Source organism: Anas acuta, chromosome 6, assembly GCF_963932015.1.
Source record: "Anas acuta chromosome 6, bAnaAcu1.1, whole genome shotgun sequence".
Taxonomy (NCBI): domain Eukaryota; kingdom Metazoa; phylum Chordata; class Aves; order Anseriformes; family Anatidae; genus Anas; species Anas acuta.
Window position 1 is genome coordinate 6,776,097 of NC_088984.1, and position 26,001 is coordinate 6,802,097.

General features: G+C 53.8%; 1 protein-coding gene across 1 annotated transcript; it reads right to left on the bottom strand.

Moving 5' to 3' along the window:
• Positions 1–3,006: 3,006 nt before the first annotated feature.
• IGFBP5 (insulin like growth factor binding protein 5) lies at positions 3,007–25,646 on the bottom strand. The gene is made up of 4 exons (XM_068687173.1): positions 24,061–25,646; positions 7,873–8,099; positions 7,616–7,735; positions 3,007–7,268 (listed from the first exon to the last, which is right to left on the bottom strand). The coding sequence occupies exons 1-4, from the start codon at positions 24,389–24,391 to the stop codon at positions 7,137–7,139; spliced, it is 810 nt and encodes a 269-aa protein (XP_068543274.1). The 5' UTR covers positions 24,392–25,646; the 3' UTR covers positions 3,007–7,136.
• Between the last annotated feature and the right edge of the window lie 355 nt (positions 25,647–26,001).

Sequence of the window (26,001 nt, forward strand, 5' to 3'; positions counted from 1 at the left end):
GCTTTTTGCAGGACTTTGGGCAGGGCTGGGGGTGGGCATTGCTAACAGAGGGGTTGAGGGGCTGGTGCTGTCACTGTGCTGTCCTTGGAGCTTCTGGAGAAACACCACAGTGGAGTCCTCCTGCTGATATCCCTCATCTGGGGGCTTGAAGCTGGGTAAGGAAAAGCAAAAAGCCCCAAACTTTGCAGGAAAGGGAGCACTGGGATTTGTTGCTATTTTTTTTTCTTCCTTCCTGTCCCTATGTTTCACATCTGAAGTGGAAAGAGCATGAATGGTCTGTGTCTATTAAACCCCTTGTGTCCTTGCGGGAGTTTGGAAATATCAGTGGAGGAGAAAAGGAAAAGACCTTGGGGCCTTGGGGCTGTGGTGGGAAGGCGATGGAGATGTGTGAGAGGGAGCAAGAACGTATGAGGGGAGGAACGCACCTGCATGCAAAGCCAAGTAACTGTAAAAATGATGCTACCTGTTTTCTGTTAACAGCCAAGGGTGTTCTGCTTTTTCATGTAAACCTTGTGCATGCTGGCTCTCAGCTGCAGTTTGTACTTTTTGTTTTGTTTAGGAGTCAGGAAGTTTTCTTTTGTTTTTCTTTTCTCTTTTGGAAAAGCTGAGCTGCATAAAGTTGGAATAAATTAAATGGGATGCCAGAAAACTGTCATCTTCCCCCCCCCCCCCCTTCCCCACTCCCCTCTATTAATAGAGCATGTTTTCTTGCCTGCTGCATCACACACAAATTTGGGCCTGTTTAGCTTTTGCCCTGGGGGTGTTGTAAAATGCCGGGCCCAACAAGTGACACTGGGAGTTTGGCTTTCATCCTCACTGGTCCCAGTTGTACGAGCGGAGAGGAGCTGGTGTCACCCCCATCCCCCCTTCTGGGCCATGCTGCATGCGGTGTTTTTTTGTGGTTCTGCAAAATGCAACCGTGCCTTCGAGTCCTCTCAAGTCAGCATCTGGCCAGCACATGTGCCGAGACCGTTTCCCTGCCTGATGGCAGCCAGGTTTGGTGGAAAAGGGTGGGTGGTTTTGTCACACTTGGTTTGGTGGGGAGGGGGTAGCGGGAGCACCCTGACCAGCCTCGTGCTCGCAGAGCTCTGAGGAAGGGTCCCTCTGCCCGGTGTGGGCACTGCTTTTTGGGGTCGTGGCAGATATTTGGCTGAAGACTGTAAAGGGAGCTCTGGTGCTTGTGCCTGACCATGCTGTTGGTTAGCCAGCAGATGGACCTGTTCTCCATGGCTCAGCCAGGTCTTGATGGTTTTGGTCTCCTCTGCCCTCTGTGTGAGGAGATTTTGGGCTGGGCAGAGTGCTGCTTGGAGAAAAGTCCCCTGGCCGAAGCACAGCGCTTGGGACACACCACCACAAAACAAAGAATAACAACAAACCATGCTATATTCGGTTAAAATCCCAGCATTGAGGGCAAGGCCCCGTGTGGCTGGGGTTAACCAGGGGCCTTGTGAGGAACGTGCTGTGGGTGGGCCTGGTGGGCCTTGCCCCTGCTGGGCCTGGGCTGCATGGCCGAGGGAAGGCCGGGCTTTGTCCCCAGAGGGATTTGGGCACCCAAATCCTATGTTTAGCTGTACAGCTCGGGGGGAGCACCCAGAAAAGCACCCCAAAGAGGGCTGGGGGTGGCAAAGGAGCCCAGAGCCCGGCCATGCCTGGGTTACAGTAGGGTTTACTGTAGGGCAAGGGGGGCAAAGAGCTTCTGGTTAGATTGCCCCAGCCTTGTGACATGTCCTCAAGGACACACGTGCACGTACACCTCTGCTGGGTGTCACAGCTTGGATCTGGGCTTTGGGCTTTCTTCTTGCCCAGCTTTGTGTGTTTTGGGTGATGGGGTGGGAGGTCAGGGTGCAGGGACCCAGCCAGCAGCACTTGGGTATCAGGGAAAGCCCTGTGGGGTCTGGTGTGCGCTGGCAAATTGCCCTTCTAGTACAGCATACCTTATACACTAGGATAATGCAAATAATATTTAATATAAACAACATAATGAGATAGTTTGTGCAGCTCTAGCTACTCTCTACACCTGCCTGTAGCCATAGCGTGGTGGTAGGGCTATAAATCACTGTCCTGTGAGCTTGGGGGGTAGTGCCCTCGCTTTTGGGGTGGAAAGCCTGCTTTCAGTGCCTTGCATGCCTGACAGCTGCAGCAGCAGCGCCTCCCTGCCCAGCAGCACGAGCAGCTCAGGCTGCAGGAGCAGCGCAGGCAGGCTCAGCGCGCCGCCTGCTGCCGGCCGCCTCCTGCGCTGTGGGGTGCCCAGCCTTGTGGGGTGACCCCACAGCCTGCTTTGGCCCCCAGTCAGTGGGCTATGGGGTGAGCGGGAGGCAGAGCCAGCCCCGCGTGGTGTGGATGAGGATGGGGGGACGTGGTTTGGCACGCTTCTGGCGACCTCCAGTCCTCATTTGGGGAGGAAAGGGGTGGTTTTGTGTCCTGCCTTGCTCGGGGTGCACGGGGTGATGCTGGCAGCTGGGGTGGATGGAGGGCAGGAGGTGGGGGTGTGGGAAGACGAAGGGTGGTGTGGGTGGAGGGGAGGCTGGATCTGGCATGGGGAAGGACAGGGGTGGTGGGAAGGGGCACTGAGAGCTATCCTGAGGCTACCCTGAGGTCTCTGAGGACCACGGCCTGGCTGAGCTGCCCTGCACGGGTGGATTGGGGATGCTCCTGCACGCTGGGGTGTTGGGGCAGGATTTCCCCTTGCCTGTGGTGTTTTGAGGCTCAAACATCGTGACCCAAACTGTGGATCTGTTTGGGGCAGCAGCTGGGAGCTCAGCATCACTGGCACCGATCTCTCTCCCCTAAATAACCTGGCAGAACCTGCTGTAAGCTCAACCGTGCAATTTTCCTGCTGCCTTAGCAGATTGCTCCGGAGTCTAAAGCTCTCCTAAACCCTTGCCACCACACCAGCCCTGCCCTGGTCCTCCCGCAGCACCCTGCGGGGCTGGCTGAGCCTCCCCGGGCACAGTGTGCTGAGGGCAGGGCCGGCACACAGACGCTCCACGAGGGTCAGGCACGAGCTAACTGAATGCATAACTTTATTAAATAAATGCTTTGTCATGAGAAAAGACAAAGATCAAAGAGTAACATAAATTATAAGTTGAATAAATAGTATACAGCAATCTTCACTTTTTAATAAAATGTGAGATTTTTTTTTTTTAAGTACAAAATGCTAAACAGAGCATTAAGCTCTTCTTCCATTGTCAGTTTTTCACAAACTGCTTTTTTTTTTTTTTTTTTCCCACCAGTAAGATTATGAGTATTTCTTGTTTACTGGAAAAAAAAAAAAATCAACGAAAACGAAACGAAACAACAGAGCTACCGTATGTATGTAAAGCTATAAAAAGCTACCGTAAAATGTGTAGTGAGTATTGCTTAAAGATTTAAAAAAAAAAAAAAAAAAAAAAAAAAAGACCAGGCAGGAAACTCGGAATCTGGTGTGTGTGAACTAGTGTGGGTGACGGTGGGCGACGTGCGCGGTGACGTCTGTCCCAGTGGCAGTGGCGGGCGGCTGGCGGGGCTGGGGACAGGGCACGGTGCGCAGGGCTCCTCGCCAGGGCCAGGACAGCGGTCTGGAAGCGAGGTGAGCTGTCGGTTGTTAAATATACAATGCTCCGTTTGGGAAAAAAAAAATCAGTAACAACACAAAAAAAAGAAAGAAAAAAAAAAACACCAACAAAAAGAAGTTTTCACGGGGAAAGGGGAGAAAAAGAGAAGGAGGAAGAGAGAGAGGGAGCAGAGAAATAGTGCAAAATGCTCTTGTACTAGTGGTTTTCGAAGGCCACTGCAGTACAGACAAGGGGTAACCCAGCTGCTGAACATCTCCCCTGGGAGATGTGGTCCAAGGGCTGTCCTCACCCCTGCTCCAGCCTTTTCCTCTCACCCGGCGGCCGCTGGTGCGTGAAATGGCCGGCAACCTCCCCGTGTGCCTCGGTCCCCGTGCCGCGTCCACCCCTTCTGGTTTTCCCACCCCAAAGGCAAAGCGGGTCCCTCCACCTGCCCGCTGAGAAGGGCAGCACTTGGTCACCGCCCGATGGATTTTGGAGCTCGTGGGGCCACAGCTGGGACCCACGTTGTATGGGGAGGACAGGGAGTCCTCCTCTGTCCCCCTCCCAGTGTCAAGGTGGTGGCTGCATCGTTAAGGCCACCACCAGGCTGGTCTGTGTCCCCTGGGAGCTGAGTTCTCCGAAACAAACGTCCCATGGGGAGCTGCCATCCCTCTGCCCGCTCCCATCCCGCCTGTCCCCGGGCAGCACGGCTCCTTTCTCTGCAGCCAAAGGCTTTCAAGTTTTGGGAAATCAAACAACAAAACAAACAAAATGAACAAAAAACAAAAAAAAGCAAGAACGAGAGGGAGGAGGAAAGGAGGGAGAGGGGCGCTGGGGAAGGTGGTACTGGCCTATAACAGTCGGGAGGTTTTGCACGGGGACAGGCGAGTGGAGGAGATGGGAGACAGCGGTGACGGTGCCCGTGGCCCTGGGGGTTGGCACGGGCTCCCTCTCCATCCTGCCGTCCCTCCACCCCCCCTTCACCATCCTGTTCACCCCCCATCCTGCTCAATCCAACCCTGCTCCATCAGCCCCACAGAGCCAAGGGGTTCCCTCCCCAGCCCCAGCTCCCCCCCCAGCAACACGGGGGTTGCCTCAACTCCTGCTTTCTTTTTTTTTTTTTACTTTCATGGAGGCAAAGAGATCTGCATTTGGTGCCCCTCCTCACCCCCCCCTCGTTCCTCGCTTCCTTTCAGCAAAGGAAGGCACTCCACCCCCAGCTCCAAACATGCCCCGTTGGGTCTCCGTGGAAGTCTATTGGCAAAAAAAAAAAAACCCTTGGGGGCCATCCAGTCCTGCCCCCACGAGGGCAAAGCATCCTTGCAGGATGCCTGGTTGCGGTGGTGGTGGGGATGCCGTCCCTTGGGACGCTACGAAGGCACCCAACCAGTGATGGAGAGGAGCCTTCACCAGAGCTGGTGCTGAGTCCCTCCCATCCTGGCCCCACCGGTGCTTGGGCCCCCTCTTCCTCCCTGTCCAGCCCCAAGAGTCTCAGACCCTCTTTGGGGGATGCATTGGCTGCATCCTCCCCCAAAGACTGGCCGCATCCTTCGGATGGCTCCAGGTGCGTGTTTTGAGTGCCGGGGCTGCAACGCCCAGCCCCCCACAGCTCCTTCTCCTCCTTCCCTTTGCTGCAGGATTTCCCAGCGCAGCAGTCGCGGAGACCCTTGTCGTGGGGAAATGAGTCCCAAAATCCAATGTGGAAAATTAAAAAAAATAAAACAAAACAAAAAAAAACAAAACAAAAATAACACAACAAAGGTCAGGAAGGCAGCTGACGGCTGTCCAAGCATGCCTGAGGCAGTGGGTCTCCGTTTGGTGGTGGCCTCTGTCATTGAACGAGGACAAGGTTCCTGGGTGAAGTGTGAGGACCTGTTGTAGGATCTCACAGCAGGATGGGGAGAAGGTGGAGGGAGTCAGCCAGGGCAGACATGAGCAGTGTCCTCAGTGTGAAAGGATGGAGACTGGTGTTTTCCTAACCCTGGGAAAGGCTACAAACCAGCCTTAACAAAAACCCAAGACGAAATAAAAGTCTTTTTTTTCCCCCCTGGAGCAAACTTTTTTTTTTTTTTTTTGGCTGTGAAAACAAAAATAATAATAAAAAAAATAATTAAAAAAAAAAATCTCCATAGTTGGTCTTCGCTGTGGCAGCAAAGGGTGGTGAAGGGTTTTGTCCCCGGTCCCCCGTCCCCACATATGCCTGCTTCACGCTGGGGAGCGGTGGAGCATCTGCAGAGCCGGCTTGGACGCAGCCCTCGGTGTTGGTGGGGCCTCGGGGCACCTCCGTAGCTCTGCTCCCTGTTCAGTCCAGCAGCTCTCCCCTTGCTTACAGTGAAGCCTTCAAATTGCAGGTTTCCAGGCACGTTTTTTGCAAGGAGAAGTCACGTCTGTGTGCACGCACACGACAAATGCTTCCACACACACGGCTGGGTGACGTTTGGAGTCTCGCTCGTCCAAAACTCGGATTTCTGACCTCCCGGTCAAGAGGAACTGCACTGAGAAGGGGACGTCTCCCTTCTGGAGTGTTTCTTTTTGAAGTCCACGAATATTGCGGGGGATATTCGTGCCGTTGCAGGAGCTTGTGTGTCCCTCCCCGGTACATCTCCAGGTGCGCGCAGCAGTCCCGCTCCTCCTCTTCTTCCTCCTCCTCCTCTTCCTCCCAGCATGGTTCAGATCTGCCTGGATCGGGGCGGTCGTTTGGGACGGAGATCAGATTGACTCGAGTGCATCCCGGCGATGCAGGGAGGAAACTCCAGAAGAACGGAGCAAGGAGTGGAGACGCTGGTGGCCGCAAGGTTTTCTCTCCAGACCCTTTAGAAAATGACTAGCTAATCCAGAAAGAATTAAAAAAAAAAAAAAAAAAAAAAAAAACAGAAAAATTCACCCCGCCCACAACCCCAATTAGAAAATCACCAACTCGGAGAGCTTCCTACATTGGCATGGGCTCTGCTCGGCAGCAGGGGGGCGCGGGTGGTGCAGGGAGAGGTGCGGGATGGCGGAGCGGCCGAAGCTGGCTTGTCTCTGGCTCTGTCCTTTCCTTGCTGAGTCCTTGCTGTCAAAACGCTGCTGTAGATTCCGAGTCCTCAGTTTCTTCAGGGTTTGTTTTTCTCTTTCCTTCTTTCTTGTCTTCTTTCTTTTCTTTTCCATTTTCGTATTCTTTTCCTTTTCTTTCTTCTCCATTTTCCTTTTCATTTCCTTTTCATTTCCTTTTCATTTTCTTTTCTTTTCTTTTCTTTTCTTTTCTTTTCTTTTCTTTTCTTTTCTTTTCTTTTCTTTTCTTTTCTTTTCTTTTCTTTTCTTTTCTTTTCTTTTCTTTTCTTTTCTTTTCTCTTTTCCTCTTTTTCTTCTTTTTTTTTTCTGCTTTTCTTTTTCCTTGTCCTTTCTTGACTTCTCTTTTTTCTTTTCACTCGCCTTTTCCTTATCCCTTATTTATATTTTTTTATTTTCGGTGCCTTTCTTTCTCTTTTTTCTTTTCCTCTCTTTTTTTTTTCTTCTTAACATGAGATGAAAGGAATCGGAGTCCCGGGGTGCGGGGAGGTGTGGAGGGGAGGGTGGGAGGGAGCCTGGGTGGGTGGTGATGGGGCGGAGGGAGGGGATGCGACTTCACTCCACGTTGCTGCTGTCAAACGCGTGACACTGCAGGTCTCCACTCAGGTAGTCAGTCCCCGGCAGCTTCATGCCGTATTTGTCCACGCACCAACACAGCCCACGCTTTCGGCCTCGGGAGGGCTTGCACTGGGGAGACACCGAAGGGCAAAGATCAGGAGCTTGTCACCAGCCCCCGCTGCCTCCCTCGTGCTGGCTCAGCCCAGAGCTTGGCCACTTTTACCCCAGCACCTCCATCCCCAGCCCCGAGCTCTCCTTTTCCTTCTCCCCTCCCCGCTGCTTCAGGATGCTCATCTCAGGCTGGACCATGCTCAGAGCCTCCAACAAGACCACTGAGCACCAACCCTGCCTGGAGAGGCTCCCAGCAACTTCCCCAGCAGCCTGATGGAGGAAAAACCTCCATCTGTTCCAGCTGGGATGGCAGCTGAGAAAAACCTCCAGGGTGAGAGGCATCCCTGCCTTCACAGGGCTCTCACCTGCTTCCTCTTGTAGAAGCCCTTTCGGTCGCAGTTGGGGAGGTGGACGGCACGGGGCACCATCCGCTGGCTGCTCTTCAGCTCCTGCAGGGAGGCCTCCATGTGCCTGCGGCAAGGGCCCTGCGAGGGGAAAATGGGGTTTGTCAGGTGGGGAGCACCTTGCGGAGAGCCTCGAGCCGTGAATGTCCCCAGGTCCCCTCCCGGTACCATCTCCCGTGGTCACCAAGCCCTCCCGGGGAAAAAGGGACGGCACCCACCAGCTCAAACTCTTGCCGGAGCTCGGGGATGACGACGCGGGGATGTGCCGTGTTCTCTGCCATGCCCACAAACTTGGCCAGGGTCAGCTTCTTCCTGCGGTCCTTCTTCAGGGCCTCGGCTTTGAGCTCGGAGAGGCGGCCGTGCTTGGGCCGGTAGGCTTTGGGCGGGTAGGTCTCCTCCGTCATCTCCGACGTGGTCGGCTCCTCGTGTTCACGGGACTCCCGTTCTGGAGAAGAAAGGACAGCAGACCATCAGGTCTCCAGCGGCTGACTGGGAATTGCTGGTTTGATCCCAGAGGACATCTTTGCACCAGGACCGAAGAAGGCCCGTGAAAATGCATCTGTCCTCCGGGTCCCTTCTGGGAAAGCCCCAGGTCTCGCTCCTGGTGGCCCGGCCATAGCTACCACCAGTGGCCCCGAGGAGCACATTTAGGCTCTGCCCGTGGCCCCGTGCACCGCCTCGCATCGCCCCAGCGTGACCTGCCCAGGCAGGATGCAGTCAGGAGCCCTGCACGGTTATATATAGGAGAGCTGGTGACAGGCTAAACTTAGCTGACTTGTGACCTTTTAGTGCAGCCACCAGAGTGAAAAAGGGCTATTTCTGGACTAAATTTGAATACGGTTTAGCTCCTGAGGTTGCTGGTCTCCCAGCCCCTGCTTCCCTGGGGACCGGTGCTGATGCTGCCAGGGCAGGCATGGGAGAAGCCACCAGAGCAGCAGGACAAGTACCAGGGGGCTGAAACAAGGCAGACAGGAGCGTCCCTACAGACGGTTTTGCCCCACCAGCTTGCAGAGTGGTGCGCAAGGGGACACCCAGCAAGGGACACCCGCTTGGGGTTGATGGCAGCACCAGCCTGGCACACGCAGTGGGTGGCCCTACAAGTAGCAGAGGGGACAGGCTGGTCACTAGGTCCCCACTTTCAAAAGCTGCTAAGTTTTCCGTGGACACTTATTGATTTAAACACTCCTCTCTCCACTCCTCCCCTCCTTTTTCTTTTTTTTTTTTTTTTTCTTCTTCTTCCACCAGAACAGAGCTGGATCAGCATCCCAGACTCTGCACCCAGAAGCCACCTAAATGGCTCCACGCATCCTCCCTGGGACTTGCACGTCTCTCCAGGATGGGATCCTCTTGTCATTTTGCCCTGTGACACTCATGTGCCTGTATTTTCGCCTTGCTGCTGGATTCACAGTCACTCCTCTATTATAAGAGGATGATGGACACGGGATAGGGAAGAGATTGATTACATCGGGAACGTACGGGGTGCAGTAGAAGTTCCTGCTTTGCCACAAGATGCTGCTGCACTCCAAGGTCTGAAAGCAGACCTGAGACAACTGCAGTGAACGAGTCCTTCCACAGCCCTGACACTGCTGCCACCTCTGTCCTTTGAGTCCCCTCTGGCACCGAGTGCTGGGGCATCTCCCTCGGCTGCCCCCTAATAGCTGTGGGAGGGGAGGATTCACAGCCTGCCCTAACACGACAGCATGCAGCTCATCACCTATGAAATACCACCTAAGAGGGGCGCAGCTCTAAAAAAAAATCAACAAACCAAAGGGCCATGGCAGCGAGGATTCAGAAAAACAGCACAGCGTGTCCAGTCCCCTGGGCTCGTGGTGCAGGGGGTGTTTGCAGCAGGCTCAGTCCGCTCATATGGGCAGCAACTCGAGCCTGTGCAAACACCTTGTTCCTCTGCTTCCTGCCAGCAAGCCAGGGCGGGCTGCGAGCCAGGGACTAACGTGGAGCCCTTTCGGCAAGGGCAGGTGGGAAGCACAGGAGCACGAGGGAGCCGGGGAATGGTGTGTGCTGAAAGCTGCCCAGCTCCTGCCCGAGTCCAGCTCTTCCTGCAGAGCTGAAGGAGCGCTTGGAGGAGCTGCTTTCGCCCTCCCAGGGATGCACGGAGGGCTGGCTGCGGTGGGACACCTCGGGGTGAGCCAAGGGGCCAGCTGGTGCAGGAGGAGGAAGGGTTGGGGCTACACAACCTTGTCCTGGCCGTTGTATTGCGATGCCCAGACAGCCACAGGCTCTGGTTTAGGTCTTTATCTTCTGGTGAGAACTCCGTGGATCCCTTTCCTCCACCCTCTGGTGGTTTTTAGCCTGATTTCCTACAGCAAGGAGGCCAAAGCTCATGCACCTGTTCCCCAATTTGACTCTAACGAGCCAATTTAGACAAAGGAAAGGGCAGAGGGCTCTGACATACAAATGACTGATGAGTTCTGGGCAGGTGGTGAGAGACCATCGTGGTACCAAGGCGAGGGGCCAGGCAGAGCCACAGCAGCAGCACCAGCTGCCCCAAATCCTCACCTTCTCCCCCAGCCATCTCACCCACACCAACCGGCAGCCACCCCGTGCAACCGGGACCGTGTCAGCATCTCCAAAGCCCCCACACCCATTCCTCAGCCTCCATCTGCCACCCCCGGCTGGCTTGTGGCAGGCAGCATTGGCACCGCTGCGTGTCTGCTCCCAAGGAGACGCTGGCGGGAGGAACGCCCAATTTCCCCGAATGAGCCCTAATTGTGCCTGTCTGAGACTCAGGAAGGAGGCTGGAGTATCTCCTCCCTCGCTGTCAGGATCTGGCCCGATGCACAGCCCATTCCCGCCTACAGCCGGAGCCAACTCCCATCCGCCTCGCCAACCTGGTGCTTGGGTTTCAGGCAGGCGGCCGTTTGCAGAGGCAGAGCAGCCGAAATCTCCCAATTCCAGTCCCGGGCACAGGGCAGCAGGAGGTGGGTGAGTCTCACATCGCCATCCCTTCTCCCCACCACTGGGGAGATGTCAGCTTCTCAGCAGATGTCCCAAACCCCATGGCCACACCGAGGAGTGACATTGGTGGCCACGCTGAGGACGCTGGCTAGCCGGGAGGTGGCACTCGGGTTGTAGGAATCTCAAGGGGCTGGAGACCCTATGGCCAAGGCAGGAGATTGAACACAACTCAGAACCACCCCATGACTTTGTTGCTGGTCCTGGCACTGTGGTGTCCGTGGGGGACCCAGGGAAAGACTGGAAAGCACCTGGAGACCAGCCTGCAGGTCCCCAACACCAGCTGCTGTCCTAATTTCTGCAGGCTCCCATCAGCCCTGGGAGGCAGAAAATACCCTTAGCTGGGTGTGGGCTGTCCCCTGCCCCAGGGGATGAGGGCTTAATGCTGGAGCTGTCTGGGATAAGCTCCTGAGCAGCTCCTTCCCTCCAGGAGCCATTTCCACCCTGCCAGGAGAAAGCAAAACACCAGTGACAGGGAAACCACAAATCTCGCCCGCTGTCCTCGACAGGCACGGTGCAGAACAGCCCGTGCACCTCCCTGCACCTGGCCCCAAAGCCAGCCCACGTGCTTTCGTGCTCCGGAGGCTTTTGGGCACCGCACAGGGTGCGCGCGTGTGCACGTGGGTGTGTGGGAACGCCACCTCCCCGCTCGCTCGCGTTGCAGGAAGCGTTTTCCAAAATGACTGGGAGGCTCGAATTTTCGCAACAAGTTTCCATCGCTTTCTGGCAGGAAGGTAGGAAAAGTACCTATTTGCTGCTGCTAATGATCCGTGCTCGTTACATCCCCAGACCGCTGCTACAGGACTTGCTGTCCTGTTCAAAAACCGAGAAAAAAAAAAAAAAAGCCATGTGCACCTCAGGAGAACGAGCACAACCACCGCCTCTGATCTTGCTCAACAGCCTGCTTGATGATTATCACGATTATTATTATTTACAGCACGGGCACTAACATAATACACCGCTTGAGCAGGAAGGTGTTAGAGAAAGACATAACGGGGACCTGAGTTAAACCTCTAGCAAGGGGATGACAGCAAATGTCACTTGGGAAGTTGCTCAGTCCTTCTGCCTCCAGACCGGGCCCTCTGAGGGGCTCACTGTGGGATGGGAATTAAGGCTTGCATTACCCAGGGCTTCTTACACCACAGAGGATTTACCCCCAGGACGGAGTGCCACCACCCAGTGTTGCCATGAAGGGGAGGACTTCATCATGCATGGCCCCACACCCTGCTTTCCTCCTGGGATTTTGGTCCCTAGTGGCAGCTGTCTTTTGAGCATCCTGGTTTCTGTCCCATCACTGCATACAACAACGTAGCGTTTTCTGAATTTGGCTGGGTGATCTTTGACACCCTGGCCTTTCTTTCTGGACAGCGTTCTGGGATCGGGCATCTACACAGGCACTGCTGGAGCTAGAAAAGGGAAAATTCATGGGGAAAGGCTGGAGGGACCGAGGGAGGGCTTTTTCTGCAGTTCCCATTGATAGGAACCACAAAGCACTAATCAGGACCAGATCCAGACACTCCCTCCTGGCTTCACCCATAACATCTCCCTGGCACAGGCAGCTGCAGCCTCCTCCCTATTGCACCTCCACCATCTGATGAGCCCCACGTTGGTGCCTTACATCTTCCTGCTGGACTTTGCACACACACGCAGGCAAAGGCAATGATTGCTGAAGTCAGGGTCTGTCTTCTCCTGCCCTGCACCTGCCAGAGCGCTTTTCTTTTTCCTCCCCATCCTTTTTTGCTACTGGTTCTTGCTGGGCAGCACGAAGCAGCTGCCCGGGGCTGGGAGAGGAGGAACATCAGTGCTGCCCCTGAAAATAGCTTTAGCACTTGCAGGTCATGTTAGGGATGTACCTATTTTTCTTCAGATTGGGTCTTACACAGCAAGTCTGGGCTTAGGTCTCTGCCTAGGAAAAAAAAAAAAATCTTGGTGCATTTCCCCCTCTTGTTCCTACTCCAGAGGACGGAACAAGCCTGACCCGCACCAAAACCTCCTGGAACAGGCAGGCAAGTTCCTCCCCAGCCTGCACTTGCACCTGTGACCATGTCAGGAAAGTAAAACTCCCTCCCTGCTGGTCAGCACACGGGGAGAGTGTTTGCACTCCCGCCAGGCAGGCAGGGACCGGGAGGGTCATCTCAGCTCGCGCCCTTTGGCAGCTGGAGAGCACGACTGAGCAAAAGCATTCCTGAACTCCCCAGGGGCTGCGGGGATCAGCCCATTCACTGCCCTAACAAAGAAAAGCTCGCTTCCATTCCCAGGGCAGGCACAAACCCCCAGCGTGACGGCAAATGACCCCCCCCACAGCCCTGCTGGAGTGGGCACGGAGCCGGCTGCGGCGTGATGCCCGGGATTGGGGTCAGTGCCGCGGACCACCGCCCCGGTGAGGTCAGGCACTGATGTCAGGCATCCGCGGCGGCCGGCCAGCCTCAGGAGGAGCAGCAGCCAGGGCCAGGGACGCAGGCTGCAGCCGGTCCCTCTGCTAGCCCCGGGGCGTTGGCTACAGGAGAGCCAGCTGCAAGGCGCCTTGGACTTTCGACGAACTTTTGTGCTTTGGTGGGGATTCAGCGGTGGGCCGGCACGGCAGCGCATGCGCTGGTGATGCTCGCAGGCGATGAGAGACTGGGAGGAGGCACCACACACCGAGACGGGCTGGAAAGCAGCAGCCCTGCTTGGAAAGGACAACCTCTGCTGATGGCCACCTCGCCTCCCCCAAATCCCCAACATGCGCAACAGGCATTGACGATGGACCGAATGCGGAGGATTTGGGGTGGCTAAACTCCATGTCTAGGTCATTGTGGAGATGCTGCACCCTCCAAACAGCAGCCAGCCCTGTCATTTCGCTTAGATGCTGATTTCAGAGTGGAAGGACATATCTCTGGAGACCCCGGTCTCTTTTCTTGTGACTCCTATGGTTTCACATAGGCTGAAGCTAAGAAAGGTAAATCCCACCACCTCTTCAGGACTGGTCTCCATGCAGCCTGTGATGTAGCTCTCATGGGAAGCTGTACCAAATTGTCTTACATACACAGGTGCACTGGTAAGAAAACCCAGACCCTGTTTCCTTCACTGGGAATTTGCCCAACAGTTGTCACAAGAAGCAAATTACCTTTGTAATTTGCACACTGCTGCAAGAAGTCTTTAGCAGCTAAAGCACTGTGAAGTATCCACAAAAAAATTAATTCTGCCCCACCATGCCCAGTCCCCTACAGGATAAAGAAAAGAGTCCAAACAATCCACAGACCGCAGCCCAAAAGCCACAGGAGCTTTTGGAAAAAGACTTCTGGGATACCCCAGTACCTTAAATCCCTCTGACAGCATGGTGAATGTTTCTGCAACCTCACTCTCTTGTCCCACAGAGACAATTTTGAAGAGAAGGCCATGGACTGATGGGACCAAGCTCAGGGAAGAGATGGAAAACCAGCCAAACATCTAGAAGTGCTCAACCCTAGGCTAAGGCTTATCTCCGTTTTATCAAGCTGAAACCTAGCAGGGTGCTTAGGAGCTGCTCAGGAACACCCGAAGAACCATAGAGAGTGAAGACAGATGGCAAAAGGATGTTCTGTGCTGAGGCCTTTGTCTCTTAAGTTAGAGTTTGGACTTTGCTGAAGTAGTCTGGAAGACCAGCTCTTTCTCAGGAGATTAATGTCTCCTCAGCAGAAACCTGTGGATGCAGATTCTGCTGCATCAGCCAGGGCTCACCTGCAGAGCGTGAATATCAGGTGCTTGGGCTGCCCCCAGGTTCACATACGATGCATAAGAAAGGGAGATCATTGTCCTGATGACCTTGCGTCTTCACACAGAGCTGGATGGGGGAGAAATGCAGCTCAGCATGTGGGAAGGAGCTCTCAAGGGAACCAACTCATGTTTAGGTCTGCTGCGGAAGCACATGGCCTATCTGTAGGAATGAATCTCTGGGTCAGCACCACTTCTCCGCACTGCCAGCAAATGCTGTGGAGGTGGGAGAGGTAAAGTTATGGGAGCTGGAAGCAGAGCTGTGTGCCAAATGATACTTTCCTAAGCTGGCGTTCCTTACTGCAGCCGCAAAATAAAACTACCTCGGAGCAACTCTCCAGAACAAAGAGAAAATCAGGTTTAGATATGGGTAGCACCATGACAAAATCTCCTTCCCTAATTGCTGCCAGCTGTTAGTTCATCAGGCTCCAAGCGTCCACGCTGTGCTGGAGGAGCCAGGCTTTGGCATCTACTGGTGAGTTTGGCTGTTTGTGACTTGGGATGTACAAGCAAGGACTGGGGCTGACAAAGAGGTGGTGTCTTTGACTTGGTTGTTTCTCTCCAGATAGCTCCCAAATCTGTACGAGGTTAGTTCTCAACACAGGCTTGAGAGTTTGCAATGTGTATACAGGGCGCACGAAGCCAGGGTGAGAATCCAGGCAGTGTGACCAGAGGCTTGGGGTTCCCAGCAACAACCATTTCTGGTGAGGTGGAACCCAAGATACCTAACCAGTAAAAGGGTTAGGAAACTTTTGAGTCTCTCCCTTGTATTAAAAATGAACAAATACCCATCCGTCTCAATGAAATTATGATGATGTGCCCCATCTTGCAGAATTGCAGGCACTCTGCTTCTAGATAGCAGCTTGGATCACCCTGACATTTCCTGAACAAAGTTATTTTCCAGGGGACTGAACTGGCAAGTGGAGAGGAAGGAAGTATTTCAGGATTAGATTTACATCAAGAAGCTTCTGTAGCTGATGCACTGATGATAGGAAGATAAAACATATTTCCTTCACATCATCTGGAGACTACAGATGTTCCCCATTCCATATGCTGAAGCTGCAGAAGAAGCTAAGAGCTGAATTGAAGAACAACTCAGAGAAATGTAAATAAATCAACTTTCAATATCATAGTGACCAAGACATATTTTTCCTTCCTGGAAAGGATGAAATCATTCAGTCTTTCTTAGTTTTGCATATTTTCCAACAAATCCACCCTAGTGGCAGATTCCATTGGTTCTAATAAAGGCATCAAAAAAGCTACCATGCCGCCAACTAAGAGCAGAAAAGAACAAAGAAGGAAACCCAGGGAAGAAGATTGCCTGTCTCTGTCTAACTGATGGTGCAAGTGAGGAAAATCTGGAGTAGCTCCTGACAAACATTATGGGATCATTTACTGACAGTTTCTCTGTGAGATTTAGCTGTGGCAAAAAGAAAGGAAGCCCCTCATGGAAAACAAACATGCTTTCACGTCTTCTGAATGAAAACAAAAGGGTCTGAACTGCTCATCTGGCTACCAGCTGAGAAGAGATGACCTGAAAAAGCATCTGCTATGAGGGTTTTCTTCCAACCCATCACACCTCCTTACTTCCTACGGACACAGTGAGCCTTTTTTTCAGGTCACCTCTTCTCAGGGTTTTGAATTTGATTGTTTCATACTGAGCAGAGCTCTTAACAACTGAGCCTGGGAGAGGCTGGTTGCACTGGAGAACAGAGGTGTCCATCACAAGATCCATCCCCGCTTATGGTAATGATGGGCTCTGTCAGACCCAACAGCAACCAATATCTGAAAGATCCAAGAAAGCCAAACCTGCTTCTCTCTAGAAAGAGATGAGAGCACATCAGGTGGAGTCTGGAGATGCACCTGTGTCAGGTGCTGAACAAGAACTGTCCAAACACCACAAATATTTCACACGTACAGCTGTGACTGCAAACCTCCAGCCTAGCCTGGATTAATTTCTAGGCCTTCGGCCTGACTTTCACAGCTCTGCCTTAAACCAGATGGAAAAGATCTGTGAGATCATCCATTGCTCATCTCTGTGTCAGCACCAGATGACACATCGTCACATGCACTGTCCAGCCTAACTTTTACAAGCTCGAAGTGATGAGATTTCCACCTCTGCCCTCAGGCCTCCCTTCTGCTTTCTTAGTGGCTCCTTCTGTCAGAAAGTAGAGTAGGCCTGAGTCGGCCCGGCGATTCCTTAATCCCTCAGTCCACTTAAGAAGTACCACATAAAAGTACCAGAAGTTTGATGTTCACGCTCTGACAATATTGCTAAGCAGAAACTTGCCCAAGCCTGATCTGAAACACTGGCTCTAGTCTCTCCTAGCCATTTTCCCCCCCTACACCGCACTGGGGCATACACCGCCTGATTCGCTTTGGTCCAGCAGGATGTAAAAATGCTTTTAAATGGTAAAAAGCATCAACAGTCCCTTTATGCAGCGAAATGTACAGACCTCCATTTTGGGGTCTGAAACTCCAAGAAAAACAATGGATTGCTCTTTGTAACAGGTCCTGAGCCTTTCCAGAATTAATTCCCTGTTGCATTTCGCTGTTTTTTTCCACAACCTCAAGCTGTCCCTGTTGCTACAAAACAAAATAACTGAATACTGAAATGCTTATGAAATGATGCACTAAAGTTTCACCCATTTCTGCCATTTCTTCAGGAAAGCAGGAGCCACAAATGAAAGTGACTGACACAGCCAAATATATGTCTTTAATGACTGGTACACCCTAATGAGACTTTCTAGTAAAACTTCTTTCCTCTTTTCCTGCATCACTTTTAAATTAAAAAGTGAAAGCCAGGTCCCATGGTTGTTCACTGTCTTAATTACTAGATTTTCATCATTAGTCCAATGCATAACATCTGATTTCTTAAGCATGAATAATGAAAGGGTCTGTTGATTTAATTGTTTTCAGAGGACAAATCCCATCTGAATTTGGAACAAGAAAATATTTCTATTGGTTTTCTACAAAACAGAAATATGACTATTAGTCAACTTTGGCCCTAAAGTTACCTTTAAGATACATTCCCTCTCTTGTTTAGCTGGGGGATCATTTCCTTAAGTATCTGACAGGATTACCTTCTTGCCCTTAAATAGCAACCAGACCAGCAATCTCCATCAACATAACAATTATCTCCATCAGTGAACCAGCTGTGTCCATCCAACAAGCAAACAAACCAAACTCTGCAATAACAGCCCTCAAGGCAGGCAGCTGCTAAGTGCTTTCCAATCCTACTGAAGCCAACAGCATCTCTGGGCTTTCCGCCTCACAGTCCTTCGAGGACTGAATTAGCTGGCCCCCAAGAAAGGGATTAGGTGCCTGAAGGCCTATGGTGCTCTGGGTCTCAATCCCTGGAGAAAAGGCACTCAGCACCTTTCAGGATCAGGCCCTGCCTGGTTATTAGGGAATGATGTGCAGCCAAAGGAGGCTTGGACCTTCCTTCAGGCTGTAGCATGAGGCAGGTGTGGTGTCCTGGTGTCCCAGCCAGAAGCTGGCTGCTCTGTGACATGGACTGATGGGCAGTTCACACACTTATCCTGGAAACATCATAGGCAGACATCAGATCCACCAGAACATGCTGAGAAATGGCTTCCTTGAGAGCAAATTTGCCCACATCAAACCACAGAGAGTCCCAAATTTCTGCAAACACATTTCGCTGGCTCCTGCTGGGATTAACTGCGAACCGGTGGATTGACATAAACACTAAGGGGTCCCCTTAGATCACTAGCATCAAAGAGCCACTTCAAAAACAACATCTTGCTGAGAGTTGCCTTGGCTACACAGCTGAAGGAATAGAAAGAGAGCGTCTGGTGGGGGAGCAGAGGGGAGAGGACAGGGGATTTCACTCCTTCATCACCAGATGCGACACGACCCTTCCCAGACGGGCTGACACACGGAGCACAACCCATGCCTGGCCTTCTCCAGTGGCATCCTAGGGCCTGGGAGCATGGCACGGCTGCCACCCTGCTCTGCAACCCGCAGCAGCCCTGGGGACACCCAGCTGGGAGGCTTTCTCCAGCCTGCCAGGTTACCTGCCCTCCCCTCCTTGCAGTAGAGCATCCTCACGCTTTTTGCTACACTTAACCTGAGGATAAATGCACGATACCAATCTTTTATACCTGTTAAAAAAAAAAAAACTCCTTACAAATGACTAGGTGGTTATTATGAAGGCTGCCAAGGAGTTCACCCAGGCCAAACCCTCTGGATCATCTCTGACCTCTCCATGCACCATGTCTTCAGGGCCTGCCGCTTCCTCCTTCTCAGGTTATTTCTCCTCTCTTCGGCTCGCCACATCACCAAAATGCCACCTTTTCTCAGCTCAGGTCCTGTTTCCCACTTCCCCAAAGGCCACGTGCTGCTGCCTTGGCAAAGGGAAGCTTGCAGAACAAACACGGTGTGTGAGCTCATATCCACGCAGCTGGCTGGGGGGACTATCTGGCCTCTATCTCCTCCCTTACCTCCCGGTGTTTGATATGCTCACCTGCTGCATCTCATCTCTCAGCCCTCGGTGGGAGGAACGGGTAGGCTGCTCTCTGTACGCCAATATCTGATCTTTATGGCCAAATACCCCATGTGCCAGTCGTAAGCAGAACCAGAGCGATTTATGCGTGCTGCCTGGAAACCATTCTGCCCCCAGAGACAAAAATGCTTTGTAAGTGTGTTTCCACACATTAAATGTTTGTGCAGGCATGTGTGGGTGTGTGAACACGGGCACATGTGTGTGTATGCTCACAGGGATATCTTCCCGGCACATACCAACCCGGCTGCTCAGCAGCCCACGTAGAGGGGCAGGTGTGCTCCAGCCAAATCCCACTTTCATTTATGTCCGCCCCTGAATTTGCACTACTTTGCTGGGGAAAAAAAAAAAAACACAGGCAGGATCTGCCATGCTGAGGATCATTTTCTCTGCCCTTCGAGTTAGCACGGGTGAAATGAGCTATGTCCTGCCCCTTCCCAGTGCTCTCAGGCTTCCCAGTTTGGGTGAGGAGCACTGGGAGCCACCACTGCTAAATCCGCTCCTGCTGCTGCTCCTTGCCTCGTGGATGGGCGCTCACACCCGAGGAGCAGGCGAAGCTGCAGAGTGCAGCGAGCAAAGCTCGCAGCCGACGTTAGGAGGAAGCAGAGCACCGTGCTGTGCTCGCAGGCACAGCCGCTCGCTGCCTCTCCTCCTCCTCCCTGCCCTACCAACACGCGTGTGCCAAACGTGTGCCGGGCACAGGATGCTGGTGCTGGAGCACTGATGGGAGGAGGCAGGCGGCCTCCCTCCAGCATCCCTCGTATCTGCGGAGGCTGCCATGTAAGGCCAGCCCCAGTGCTGCAGGCGGTGGTACAGCTCCAGGCGGGCTCGCTGGGAGCGGGTCCAGGCTGACAGACGTGCGCGGGAGCTTGGAGCCGCTCCATCACTCGCGCACGCACGCACGCACGCATGCACGCACAAAGCCACGTCTTTGCTCCGGTGAACTCTGCTGGCACCAGGCAGGAATTTCATTTGGATCAACTACTTAATATTCTTGCTCCTTCCTTAGAAACCAGGCTGCTGAAAAGTCTTTCCAGCCAAGGCCCCTCCTTTCCTGTTTGAACCACCCCATCCCTCCCTCCCCCGTACACGCACACCGCAGAAACCCAGCTTTCTTGCTGGCACCTGATGGATTTCACCTTCTCTCTCTTTTTTTTTTTTTTTAATATATTGTTATTGTTGCTGAAACTTCAGATCAAAAGAAAAATGGGGTTTTTCCTGTTTCGGATAGGAGGCTTTGCAGGCCTGTTGATACTAGCTTTTGCCTTGACAGCTCGGTTGCTGCTCTGCACAAAGGACCCGGTGCTCAGCACCGCACGGCTCCTTCCCCAGGCCCACAGCTGCTGCTGCGTGTCCCAAAAACCCCGTGCCCGCATCCTGCATCGCTGGGCGGGGAGGGGAAGTGCACTGGAAGGAGAAGCAGGGTGGGGGGAACGTGTTGGGGCGGGATGAAGGACTGCACCCAACAGGAGCCGCAGGAAACCTGGGCTCCACAGCTCTCCTCCGCCGCCTGCTTCCAGCTGACGCAGCAAAGACGATTTTCTTAGCGCTAATTCTGCGCACCCCCCCCCCTCCCTCCCTTCCCCTCCTGGTTATCGTTGGCGCACGGTTTCGTGGGGAAACTTGCCAAGTCTCGCTCGCTTTCTAGAAAGAGAGAAGGAACGAGAGAGGAGAAGGAAATATTTGACAACCTTTGTTTTTCCACGAGCTGTTTCAGGGCGGCGGGCTGCGATCTGTGCCCCGCGCTCCCCGGCGCTCGGCCTGACCTTGCTGTGTCAGCAGGAGGAAGTCTGGCGGGAGCACGGGGCAGCGAAAATGGAAAGACGCGGTGTGTTTCAAACAAAACTTAAACAAAACAGAGAAAACCCAGAATCCTGAAGCTTGTGCCATAAATGAAGCTCATTCATGTATTTTTTTTTTTTTTTTTTACCAGGAATGTCAATTACAGCAGCGGTGTTTGGCTTTCGGCAAAGGACGGTGTCTGACTGCTGTGCCAGCAAGGACTACAGGGACCATCCTGTCACTACCTACCCATCAGCCTACTTAAAACGAGCCTTACCAAAGCCCTTTAATCCTACATTTGCTTTCATTTCCGACCTCTTTGCCAGCCAGGAGCACATCCTGCGCAGGAGCCCTAGCGTTTCTCAGCGCTGCCGTGCCCAGCTTACAGAAGAGGAAACTGAGGCACGGTGCCCAGGAGCATCCTGTCCCCACGCGAAACATCTGGTCTGCAGCACAGCCAAGCCCGGCCTCCCAGCGCCGGGCTCCTGCAGTATTCTTGCTGCCTTTCCACCTCGGCTATAAGGAGGAAAGCATCTGTGATTTTCAGCTCAGCCAGCGCAAGTGCAGAAATAGATAGAAATGCAGTTTGATCTAGTCCTCGCCACTGTCCCGGAGTTTATTTCGCTGATTCTTTCTCAGCGGTTTGCAGCTCAGGGCCAATTTTGGTCATTGATAGATCGGAGGGCCAGGCCAGCTTCCCCAGCACACAGTCCCTGCGCTGCTGGCCAAACTGGCAGAGGCCAGAAAGTTCAAGTCAAACTTCATTTCTTTCCTTGCCCCGTTGCTTAGTAACACGCCTATGAAAATATACTTTGTTCTCACACACTACCAGTTGAATGCCAAGAGCGTTTTTTCCCTCTCCCATCCTCAGGAATTCCTGATTTATTTTTTATTTCTTTTTCTTTCTCTCTCTCTCTCTCTCTTTTTTCTTTTTTTTTTCTATCGTGCAAAGCTCGGGAGAAGCCTGCTGGTCTGCTGCGGCTTCCTGCAGAAGCCTTCCCCAGCAGGGCTCATCTCCCACCTGCAAACCAAACCCACTGAAAGGAGCCCCCTGCGGCGCTCAGGGAGTCCAAATGGCAGCTGCAGGTGGTGCCGGGGGTTGCTTTCGCAACAAACCTGCAGCCTCTTCCCTATTCCTCTCCTTGTTCGCTCCAAGGGTGCTCCCCATCCCAAGCTAACCCAAAGCAGCGACGTTATGAGGGGACCAGCCAGAGTTTGCACGCAGAGCACCTGCTAAAGGACCAGGCTCCTTGGGCAGAGCCAGGCAGGTGGAAGGAAAGGAGACTCAACTGGCAGCCAAGACACAAAGCTTTTTGGGGTGCCCTCGGTTCACACCAGGCACCCTGCCTAGGGGTGCAAGGCTCAGCCCCACTCTCGTGGCTGCTGCCGCCTTTTGCCTGCATGGTTTCCCCTCCTGGCTGCACCTCCTGCCTCCCGAACGCACACGCACACGCGCAGGGTAAATAAACACGGCGGATGACGCGCTCGGGGATATTTCGCATAGCTCGGCCGTCAGCAGCTTCGTGCACGGCTTCCTGGGCTCTCACACAGGGCAGCAGCTCCCGGCTCCCCCCTCTGCCCCCCACGCACCTCCCCACCCGGCCCTCACCCCGTCTTCAAGCTCCCTCGCAGAAGGCCCAGCTCTGTTTTGCCGGTTTTGGCCACTTTTTGCAGAGGCCAGAGAGTTTTGGTTATTTGGAGGGGGGAAAGTTACACGTCAATGTATATACGTGCCCACAGAAATTGGTTTTGCTCTGCAGGATGGAGCGCAACAGCATGACCGCTGCCTGCAAGCAGCAAAGGGGAAAAATAATAAAAGCACCAGGATTTATTAGGTGCTGGAAAGGAGAAACGGATTCCCATTGCGCCGCTATAAGCAGGAGCTTGCTAACAAGCTAAAATGACATTTTCCTGAACAAAAAAAAAAAAAAAGGGGGGGGGGGGTTGGGGACTTGATTCTGTTTTTTTTTTCTTTTTTGCAAAGTGCTTTCCTAGGTCCCCTGGACTCGCAGACCCCCGCCCGCCCCCCTCCTCCCCAGCATGCCATGGCAGAAGGGCAGAAGCTTTTGGAGGAGCAGAGGGGCCCTGTCCCTGTCCCAGCCACAGGACCCAGGAGTTTAACCCAAGTGAAGGAGCGCTTTCTGCCGTGCTTTTGTCACGTGCGAGGTGTGAGCAGTTCAGCAGCTTGGCTTTGGGCTGCTGCTACCCCGCCAGCCCTCGTGCTGGCTTCTAATGCCTTCTTTCTGCCTGCCTGCTAGCGGCACTGCCATTCCCTTCTGCAGCCGCGGATTCCCTGCTCCTTGTGCACCTGCTCTGCTCACCTCCCAGCGCTCAAACCCATTGCCCAACAAAGAGGTCCAGCAGCAGGCAGCCGCGGCCACGAGAAGGCGGGAGGCTGAGCGATAAACCCAGGGGGGGGATAAACCTGAGGGTTTTGGGGATGGGGAAGGTGCCCTGCCCAGAAGGAGCCTTTTATCTCGAGTGCAGAGCCCCAAAGTGGAGAGAAAGGGGGGTCCTGGAGAGGGTGAGGATGGGGATGCGGGAGAGATGTAAAGGATGCAACTGGAGGACGACGGGGATGCAGCTGGGACTAAGAGCGAGTTTCTGAGAGTTTTGGGGGAAGAAAACGTCCCCATTGGGGATGGGACAACCCAGAGGGGGTGCATGGGGGGGATGCGAGATGATGCAACAGGAGGTTCGAGCGGGGCACGGATGGGAAGAAGGAGTGGAGAAGCGGTGGGGGGCACGGGTGGGCAGCCGAGGGGATGGCAGAGCAGCCGGGCAGGTGGAAGGGCAGCAGGAAAAGTGGGAAAGCAACAGGGGGATGGCAGAGCAGCCAGGGGAAGCGGTGGCGGTGGAGAAGCAGCTGGAAAGACGGGGGCTTGGCAAAGCAGCGGGTGGAGGGGCAGGGAGAGGAAGGAAGGGGGAAAGAGCTGGAAGGACGGAAAGGCAGGCGGGGTGGGTGTGTGCAGGAGGGTGGAAATCAGGTGGAAAGAAGGAAAAAAGCAGCTGGGGAGATGGCCGGGCAGCTGGCGGTGGCGGAGGGGAATGGAAGAGCAGCCGGAAAGGCAGCAAAAGCCACCAGGGGGAGGGGAAACGGAAGAGCAGCCGGGGACGGAAAAGCGGGGCCGGAGGATGGAAAAGCAGCCGGAAAAAAAGCAAGCGGGGGCGCGGAAGAGGCACCTGGACCGCTGCAAAACGCAGGCGGCGAGCTGCGGGAGCGGGGGCAGGGGGGAAAAAAAAAATTAAAAAAAAAAAAATAGAGCCGGGGGAGGGGTGGGGGGGAGCTGCAAAGCAAGCGGAGAGCCGAAAAAAAAAAAAGCAGGCAGGGAAAAAAAAAAAAAAAAAGGAAAAAGAGACGGAAAGGAGGAAAGGGAGCCGGCTGCGGGGCACTCACCGGCCTTGGCTTGCTCGCGGTAGCTCTTCTCGCTCAGGCAGACGGCGGTGCCGTGGAGCAGGGCGTGCAGCGGCTTCTCCTCGCCCTGCCGGGGGAGGCAGCGGAGCCCCCGGGCGCAGCGCTCGGTGTAGACGCCGCAGGGCTGCCCGGCGGGCAGGGCGCAGGTGAGGCAGCAGCCGCAGCCCGGCTCCTTCACCAGCTCACAGCCCAAGGGAGGAGGAGGGCAGAGGGACAGAGCTTTGCCGTCGCAAGGCTCGCACTGCACGAAGGAGCCCAGGCACCGCGACAGCCCCGGGCAGGCGCCCAGCAGCACCAGGAGCCGCAGCAGCATCGCGCCGGGGTTAGGATGCTGCGGGATGGGGAGCCTGGTGGGGGGGATGGGGGGGCGGGCGGAGCTCGCTTCCCGCTTGGCCCCCTCCGGGGGGCTCGGAGGGGGGTGTTGTGGGCTCGGGGGGGTGCGGGGAGAAAGGAGAAAATCGGATTCAAAAAAGAAAAAGGGCGCAAAGCGCAGCCCCCGCTTCTTGCCGGCGCCCCAGGCTGGGGGTTATTGGGGTGCGGGAGCCTCCCGCTTTGCTTTTTTTTTGGCTGCGGGGGGGGGGCTGCTAGGTTTGCTTTGGGGCTTTTTGTCTTTCTTGCTTTTTTTTTTTTTCTCCTCCTGCCGGCTTTTTTTTTTTTTTTCTTTCTTTCTTTTTTTTTTTTCCTCGCCTCGAAAAGGGGGGCTTCTCACCGCAAAAAAGAGAGGGGGGAGGGAAAGGGAGGGGAGGGGGGGAAAGGGAGAGAAGCGTGCGGGGGCTGCACGGGGGGCTGCAGCCCACAGGTTGCGGGGGGGAGCAAAAAGGGGGTTGGGGGGGGGGCCGGAGACTTCACGCACTCACTCACACGCACACGCACACTCTCCCCAAAGGGCTGGGAGGAGGCAGGTTGGGAAGGGAGCAAAGTTCCTTGCAAACCAGTGTCCTGCTCTTACTGCATCAAGGCAGTCAGGAGAAAAAGAATAGCAATAAAAAAAAAAGGAGAAAAAAAAAAAAGAAAACCCGCAGGAGAAGGAAGAGGGGATGCAAAGCTCCCCTTCCCTCCCCCCCTTTTCTTCTGCAGGAGGAGAAAAAAGTCTCTCCCGACGCAGCGAGCTGCTGGGAAGCTTGGTATGAAGCAAAGTTGTGTTTCGATCGGCTCTGTTCAACCTCCCGCTTTCCTCTTCCAAGATTTGCAAAGGCAAAAAAGCAAAAAAGCAAAATCAAAAAATAATAAAAAAGTGGGAAAAAAGCCCCCCCCCTCAAAAAAAAGGCAAAAAAAAAAGGCAAAAAATAAAGTTTTCTGCAAAATTAAGAGTGGTTGGTTGCAAAGTCTGCAGAGGAGCGGTAAAAACGGGGGGGAAGGAAGGGGGGAAAAAAATAAGAAAAGAGGTAAAAAAAAAAAAATAAAAAATCCACTTTGTAGATCTCCCAACACTTTTCCCCTGGAGAAGTTTCTAAAGAGACTGAATACTGCAGAACAGGCTGTCTTTTAAATAGACTGCCCCTGGCTGCCTGCCAGCCCCTAGCTGCAATTTGAGATCCCAATGACACCTCAGCTTGACTGGGTGCCAGCAGCCAGGGCCCTATCAGTGCACACTCGAGCCGGTGGGGGTGGGGTGCGCAGCTTCTGACTTCTGGGCTTCAAACCCCGGGCAGTGATCAAGGATAATATTATGAGGAGATACAAGGGGAGGAGGAGGAGGAGGAGGAGGAGGAGGAGGAGGAGGGGGGAAGGGGAAGGCGAGGATGGGGAGGGGAAAGGCAGGGGGAAGAGAAAGATGAAAAAAAAAAAAAAAAAGAAGAAGAAAAAAAAAAGTTGAGATCTTCACGGTTTAAAAAAAAAAAAAAATAAAAGGATAGAAATAGAAGGAGAGAAGTGGTTGCAATGGGGTTGCGGGGAGCCTGGGAGGGAGAGATCAGGGTGCTG

Excerpts from the sequence above, each read along its gene's own strand:
- IGFBP5 (XM_068687173.1), bottom strand. The coding sequence starts at position 24,391 with ATGCTGCTGCGGCTCCTGGTGCTGCTGGGCGCCTGCCCGGGGCTGTCG. Across the intron at positions 7,736-7,872 it reads TCCGGCAAGAGTTTGAGCTG|GGCCCTTGCCGCAGGCACAT; the intron begins GTGGGTGCCGTC and ends TTCCCCTCGCAG. Across the intron at positions 7,269-7,615 it reads GCTTCTACAAGAGGAAGCAG|TGCAAGCCCTCCCGAGGCCG; the intron begins GTGAGAGCCCTG and ends GTGTCTCCCCAG.